Below are 7952 nucleotides of genomic sequence, written 5' to 3'. Positions count from 1 at the left end.
AGACAAAAATGCCACAATAAATAATCTTTTTCAGACATAATAAATGAAGATAAAAGGCTAGTCCTAAACAAGTTCCTGGAGGAAGCATCTTCAAAAAGGAAATAGAGACCTCTGTCATATCGAGCAGTGTCAATCGTCTTCCCCGAGCTCAAGTCCTGAAACAAAGTAGCATCTGGTGAGAAGACAACTCTACAGTTCAAATCTTTTGTTATTTTACTTATCAATAACAAGTTGTAAGAAATTTTTGGCACATGTAGGACATTTTGTAGAATTAATCCCTGAAATGGTGACAGTCTGCCTTTTCCAGTAACAGGAGCGAAGGACCCATATGCAATTCGAATCTAGAATCCATAATTCATTCCCTTCAACAAGGAAACTAAAAGATTGAGGGTTACCTAATTGAGCAACTGTTCCAATCCCTATGATACCTGAATCACCTGGGTTGGTCACTAGAGGTTGTGTCTGAGGTTATGTGGCCCTCTCAACCGATTCACTCACTAGAGCACGACCAGATGTCGACTTGTCATTTGAAAGGCGACATTTACCATTTGGAGGTCGACCATGCAGTTTCCAGCACTGATCCTTCGTGTGTCACTGTTTTTTGCAATGCTTATATACTGAAAGTGTTTTACTATTCTACTTGTCACCATCAGATCCAGCGGATTTCACCCCAAAGGCAGCTGAACTACAATGGTAACACCGGGCCATTCATTGCACTTGATCTATCTTCTTCCAATCTAACCTCTGAACAGACCTCTATGAGAGACGGTATTGGTTTCTGCCCTAGTATTCGACTCCAAACTGTATCAAATTTGGGATGCAACTCGCAAGAAAATCATACACACGCTCAACCTCTTCTATCTTCGAGTATTGAATTTCATCTTGCGGGCAGTTCCAGATGATCTCCCGACATAGATCCATTTTTTGCCATAACAAAGACATCTTGTTGAAGTATGACGTTACATTCATGCTCCCTTGTTTGCATTATGAACCTGTTTACGTAGAATATACAAGCGGGATGCGTTCTGACGCCTCGAATATAACCGTCGGACTGCATCCCAAATATCTCAGGCAGTGGCTGAATAGAGTAAAAGTTTCCCAATTTGTGGTTTCATGCTACTGATTAACATCGAGTGGAGCAATGAATCCTCTGCCTTCCAGACACGCTCTTGCGGATCCCCAGGACTCAGTCGTGGTATTTCTTTAGTCAAGTACCCAAACTTATGGTGTCCCTCAAGAACCATTTTAATTGTTTGGGACCAAGAGAAGTAATTTTGTCCATTCAGAGAGTTTCCTATAGTCCCAGATAAAAGATTAGTAGTAGGAAGAGTAGGAAACATTGTTATCGGATTTTCTGAATAAATTGGGGAAGAATCATGGCCATTCAATATGGCTCCGAGAGTAGCCATCTGTTGTTAGAAACTGGCCAATTGTTGTTGGAGTTCCCCATGGGATTCGGATCTGGGTGTTTCTGTCCATAGGTCATGGAATTGTCTTCAACGGAATCGCCCATTCAAAACTGAGGTTGAACTGGGTACACATGAGGAAGAGGTTGTCTACCATGGTACTGTAAGGGGGCTACTGCCAGAATTCCACCGGCGGCAAAATACGGTGGCCCGTGATCGGCGTTGCTTCCAGACGGTTGCAACGATGGGTAACGGACAGAGGGCTCGGCAATCGGCTGCAAGGTTGAAGAAAATGCACTGATCTGACCCGACCCGGAAACTGAATCCACTGCCGTCTGGAGCGAACCCGATCGTGTGCAAAGTTAAAGGACCCCCATCGGTGATGTTCGGTTGGAACGAGCTGGTACGCTAGAGCTGGGAGATGTTCGGTGCGCCGGCTAGAGCGAATCCACCAAAGCCCTTTGTCGATCGCGATCCAAGTCGAGTTTGAGGTCCGAGATGTGCGCCGACTGGGTTGATGATGCTCGACGATTGAAGTTGTCCAAGGTGCGCACCAATTGGGTTGTTGAAGTCTGGTAGCTGGGTCCAGATGGTTCAGGTTGCGCTGGGTTTAAGATGGTTCGGAGATATCGATCAACGGCTATTTGTCACAGCCACATTAGTCGTGTCTGCTAGTGTACCTTCACCTATCAAGTTTGATGATTGAGTTTCTTCTATCGGGGTTAGGGTTTCATCACCTTACTCTGATACCATATTGAAATAGAAAGGAAAGAAACGACACAAGGTTTACGTGGAAAACCCTAATTCAGGGAAGAAAAACTACGATAGAAAAAGTGTTATTATTTTAATGTCATGCTTACAAGAGACCCCAATCTCATATATAAATAGGATGAGGGGAAACCCTAATTTAATAAATATAGAATAAACTACAACAACACCCTTGGGGTTAATTCAACATATTTCAACAGTATATCAAAACGAGCATAATTCAACTTGTGTTAACAATCATAAGGTTCAGAATGAATTTGCACCCAAAATTAAATGGGTAACATCTCATATTTAAAAATTATATAAAATGATATAACTGAGAAGGCATCGAAGACATTTCAACATATTTTAAATGAAGTTAATATTGTCAAAATTGAGTCCTCAGTCTTCACTGACAATGTGCTCCTTCATGAAAAGAAAGAACAAAACAGAGGTACTAAATTTCACTTTACAAGCAAGTAATCCTCTTCACTATTTCCCCTTTTTTCTTTTCTTTTCTTTTTTTTCTTTTTTCAAGTGTTCTTTTAGTCATGAATAACATAATCTCTATGTACTAATTACATTAGCATAAATTTATGCATAAACAATTATGAATGATATTTCGAGCTGGCTTGGACGATTCAACACAACTCAGCCCCCAAAGTTGCAAAGACGTCCAATAAATCTTATCTTAACCCAATGAGCTTTAAGATCAAACATGTTTCATCATCTGTTCAAAAACGTTTGCATCGATGAAGAATGATGGTCCAAAAATGGGAACCGCGAATAGTAGTATCACATCCTTTGGCACAACAAAAGTTCCCTTGGTTTTGAATTGCAATGGGGCAGGTGATTTCGCAACATAACCACATTCGAAATGTATTTAGTATCATATGGCATAAATTGGATTTACTTCCGAATCGGACTCCGAATGGCGCCATGAATTGTTTTGATTCCTCATACGCTTCATCTTTTTCCTCACCCTTCGGACACGTTTGGACTTGATCACATAGTATGTCATTGCACCTAGAATTCCAGCCATTGTTACGCCACCGATGATGGAAATGAGAACAGCTGCCCATCTATTACGACGACCAACGACAATGTAAGATGAAGAAACAAATGCTATGGTAGTGCAGACAGATGCCAACCACATTAATTTATTGATCACTTCTACAACTCGTCTCTCTGATTTCGTCTCTCCTCTCACAACTGTTATTTGTACCACAACGACTGCCAAGGATGTGAACAAGGCAATGGCATTGAATATGAAGAACACTTGAAATGATGGACTGTCGACCATCACAGCCATCCCAGTTTCATCATCACCACCCGGAACCGTGAAAATTGCTGCGAATGCAACTGTTGCAAAGAGCACAGCAACGACTGTGATCGAGTTGGTTGCATTGTTTATTCCGGCCCTATGGAGCTTCCGGAGCTCCTTTTCAATCCCATTCATGTTTCTGTTTGTCTTGCGAGCTTGTTCAAGCTGAATATGGACATCCTTTTTTATCTCTGTCACTGTTTTTCTTAGCTCATCTCGGGGCTGGTTGAGATCATTTGCACTAACTGCCCCGCAACGTGCCAAACATTCTTTTATCTCTGAGGTTTCTTCAGATAGTGGAAGTCCTTCGGCTATGTCATAGGCTGTTTTATGATCTCTAGACAGTGCATTCACATTTGTGTCCCGAAGTAGTACTAATTCATTGACAATCTGTAAGAATTATAAGTATTCGTGAGACCTCATAAAAAATTTGCAAAAATATTATTTATCTAAGATCATTCGACATCCAAAATGGTTCCGCTTAAAAATTTTAAGATATGCCCTTGGATATTGCTCTTTCTGCCTGTTGCAGCTGGCATTAGTATAATTCTTCCATGATTACCAAAAACAAAAACAAAAACTAGTAAACAAAATAATCAGTTTTCTTAGAAAAAGAAAGTTATGGTCATACAATTTCAAACAAGAACCTAGCAGAAAAGACCTTTCTTATACCTAGAAATCACCATCCAATCATCATGTTTAGAGATTTTGGAGCTTGACCAAACCTTGAAACATTTGTTGAACAGGAATATTCTATGTTCTAGTTAGGAGGCTCCACCTAAGGTAGTGTTTTTTCTATCCTATATCATGTATAAAGCAATTACCATTGTAGCACCCTTGGAATTATTAATATCCGTCTATTTCTACCACAAATTCTGTCAAAGTCAATTGCTAAAAAAGTTTGTAATTTTGTCAAGCAAGCTTATGCTAATTGGGCAAACTCAGATGCATGACTTCAGCTGCCTGAGAATTGGTTAAATAGACTAAGTACCTTAAACTACCTGCTATGATTCAGTTATGGAGGGAAGTCAAAACATAAGTCCTCTAAGATCATTCGACATCCAAAACGGTTCCGCTTAAAAATTTTAAGATATGCCCTTGGATATTGCTCTTTCTGCCTGTTGCAGCTGGCATTAGTATAATTCTTCCATGATTACCAAAAAGAAAAACAAAACAAAAACAAAAAACAACTAGTAAACAAAACAATCAGTTTTCTTAGAAAAAGAAAGTTATGGTCATACAATTTCAAACAAGAACCTAGCAGAAAAGACCTTTCTTATACCTAGAAATCACCATCCAATCATCATGTTTAGAGATTTTGGAGCTTGACCAAACCTTGAAACATTTGTTGAACAGGAATATTCTATGTTCTAGTTAGGAGGCTCCACCTAAGGTAGTGTTTTTTCTATCCTATATCATGTATAAAGCAATTATCATTGTAGCACCCTTGGAATTATTAGTATCCGTCTATTTCTACCACAAATTCTGTCAAAGTCAATTGCTAAAATTTCGTAATTTTGTCAAGCAAGCTTATGCTAATTGGGCAAACTCAGATGCATGACTTCAGCTGCCTGAGAATTGGTTAAATAGACTAAGTACCTTAAACTACCTGCTATGATTCAGTTATGGAGGGAAGTCAAAACATAAGTCTTCTACGGCAATTTGGAAAATCTCGTGGGAGAGATCTAAGCATCCCGGGAGCTTAGGAAACCTTTGAATCTCTTCTTTCAATTTCAATTTAATAAACTACAAAACATCCAAAATCCCCAGCATCTAGATACCAAAACTTGTACTACTGAGTTCCTGTTGACCTGAGTTGAACTTGGTCTCTGACATGATCAGTCATATATATACATTTTCTTAAGCCCAACCATGTGCTCAAACTCAAGTGAAAAACTAAAAACCAAAACAAGAAAGTCAAACAATAAAAATATTCAACTCAACAATGGTCAAATATGGTAAATACATGATTGTACGTAATTACTTTTTGCAATACCAATTGATACCTCTGCCCTCCTTTTCCTGGTTGCAATATGTAATGCAGTATTGCCGAACCTGTCAGGAAGCATAACAAGAGCTGGATCTGCATTAAGAAGCAGCTTCACCACTTCACAACTAGTTCCTTTTACAGCCATATGCAATGCTGTTTGCCGTTTCTTATCAATCCTCCGTGCCAATTGTGGATCTTTGCGTAGCAAAGCTTTTACAATTTCAACATGCCCTTGTCGAGCAGCTAAATGTAATGCATTCTTCCCATTGGACCTAGATATCTCTAGCGAGCTAGAATCTGTTGAAAGCAACACATTGACTACTCCAATATGACCTCTTGTAGCAGCGGAAATAATAGGAGTTGCATTTGATTGGCCAACTGTTTTACTCAATCCTGGATCATGATTTAACAATACCTGGACGATGGCTGCAAAAGATAATTACTAACTGAGTTGAATTGAAACTACGTCGTGCAGATGCTCATCTAGGTCCACATACAACAGAAGAAACACATCATTCTATGTTATTAGTAACTACAATAGTATCATCTAAATCATGTTTGCTTGTTCAAAATTTATTGGTGTCCCTTGTTTCTTAAAGGAGGTCTCGTTTCTACTGAAATGTGTCAATTATTGATTCGGCACTACTCAACTGAAAATGTGGCACGATTTAAGGTAAGGATAGTGGTATACATTGGTTATAGCTTGTAACTCTTCAGGCGGTAAGTAATAGCTACATCCATATTTCTTGATTAAAGGCCTATACTATGCTTCAGTCCATTTATAGACAAATCAACTTGACATGAATTTCAATACATGAATGAAGCGATAGATTGGTGGATTCAATGTCTGGCCCCCACTACGAAAATGGTACAAGTTCATGGATTATCATTTTCCCAATATGACTAGATCATGAAAACTCAATTCAACAATAAATACACACAGAAAAACCTGTCATGAAGGACAAACTTGGAGTAACAAAAATGACATATACAAAAGAAAAGAAGCTTATATTGGACCAGTAAAATACCTTCGTGACCTTGACTTGCAGCGATATGGAAGGGATCAAAACCAGACCTATTTTTCATAGACATGCCTTCCTTGGTGGAATACTGTAACAGCTCCTTCACAATATCTAAATGCCCCTTCTCGGCTGCAGTAAACAGCGCCGTCTCTCCCAACTCATTCACCTCATTCACAATAGCAGACCTTATCTCTGCAACCTCTGCATCAAAATCTGCTCCACTCAGGGTACCAACCATCTGAGCATCAATTTCACCCAAAATCTGTCTCACAGCCGTCAAATCACCCCGTTGCGCTGCCAAGTGCAGCTCAGTGTCATTGTGTCTGCCTGTCACTTGCTTCACATACTTCTTCTTATCGAACCTCTTGCCAGAATTGGATAAAACCAGGGACTTACTAGAATTTGATACAAGCAACGTCTTGCCTGAATTGGACAACACCAAAGTTGGTGTCGTCGGAGAAGGCGGAGGCTGCAGCTCATACAGACAGCTAGTGCTGGACGAATGCCGCAGCCCTTTCTCTAGGTCCCTCGTTCCTAGTACCAAAAAAAAAAAAAAAAAAAACCCAACAAAAATCCAATCAATATCATTTCATATATCCTAAGAAATCACAAAAATTCCCAATGGGCAATGCGGTAACCTTAGCATCAAAATGAATACATTTTCTTCCAATTCATCAATACCATTAAACCATAAGGCAAAAAAATAAATAAATAAACTAAACTAAACTAAATCCCTATCTCAATCTTTCTTCCAACCAAGGAAGATATCAATAATCCCAAGAGTTACAATTCAATCCCACAAGACCCATGTATATTAACTCTAGTCCCTTAACATTCAAATTCCTTGAGCATCCATAACAAAACTCTAACGAATCCATTTCCCTTCACTTTCTCGACAAAGAATCGGCGGATTACAAACATTTTCATCACCAACAAAAAATGGAGAAAAAAAAATGAGTAAAGATGAAATGGAATAGATTAGAAACAAGAATACCTGGTTTGTTCCCATACCCCATTGGTGAAATTCAAGGAAAGCCAACCCTACAAAATCACCATTGTGCGAAGAATTTTATTAAGATTTTGATGCAGAGGGAAAAGAAATTTCATGGGCATTCAGAGAGAGAGGGAAGATCAGGGGAATGGAGGCTCCACCGATGAGGAGAGACAGAGAGAGAGAGGAGAGAGAAATTGGGCGCGAAATAGACGAAGAAGGCGAGCTTCTAAAAATAGACGAAGAAAAACTGGATTTGTTTTTTTCCTATTAATAATATTATTAAGTTATGTAAATTAAATAACAAATTTTTATGGTTTATCTTTTTAGTGTTCAAATTAGTTTTCTATATTATCATTTTTTTAATGTAAAAAACAATTTTTCGAATTGGAGTTTAAAGAAGGGGAAAGAGAAGGAGTCTCGACCTGTAACATCTCGTCGGGTCGAGATAACCGTAGTTTTGTATAGGATG

General features: G+C 39.0%; 1 protein-coding gene across 1 annotated transcript; it reads right to left on the bottom strand.

Annotated features, from left to right (window-relative positions):
• Positions 1–2518: 2518 nt before the first annotated feature.
• LOC120070923 (ankyrin repeat-containing protein ITN1-like) lies at positions 2519–7711 on the bottom strand. Its single transcript, XM_039022835.2, has 4 exons — positions 7484–7711; positions 6496–7023; positions 5484–5893; positions 2519–3867 (listed from the first exon to the last, which is right to left on the bottom strand). The coding sequence occupies exons 1-4, from the start codon at positions 7503–7505 to the stop codon at positions 3043–3045; spliced, it is 1785 nt and encodes a 594-aa protein (XP_038878763.1). The 5' UTR covers positions 7506–7711; the 3' UTR covers positions 2519–3042.
• Positions 7712–7952: the final 241 nt, after the last annotated feature.

This window comes from Benincasa hispida, chromosome 2, assembly GCF_027475165.1.
Source record: "Benincasa hispida cultivar pf3 chromosome 2, pf3_genome.v1.1, whole genome shotgun sequence".
NCBI classification, from domain to species: Eukaryota; Viridiplantae; Streptophyta; class Magnoliopsida; order Cucurbitales; family Cucurbitaceae; genus Benincasa; species Benincasa hispida.
This window is presented reverse-complemented; position numbering and strand designations above follow the sequence as displayed.

What these genes read in the sequence shown, in the direction of transcription:
- LOC120070923 (XM_039022835.2), bottom strand. Translation starts at nt 7,505, where the DNA reads ATGGGGTATGGGAACAAACCAG. An exon ending in TGCAAGTCAAGGTCACGAAG is followed by an intron (nt 5,894 to 6,495) that starts GTATTTTACTGG and finishes TATCTTTTGCAG; the next exon opens with CCATCGTCCAGGTATTGTTA. An exon ending in CCAGGAAAAGGAGGGCAGAG is followed by an intron (nt 3,868 to 5,483) that starts GTATCAATTGGT and finishes TAATTCTTACAG; the next exon opens with ATTGTCAATGAATTAGTACT.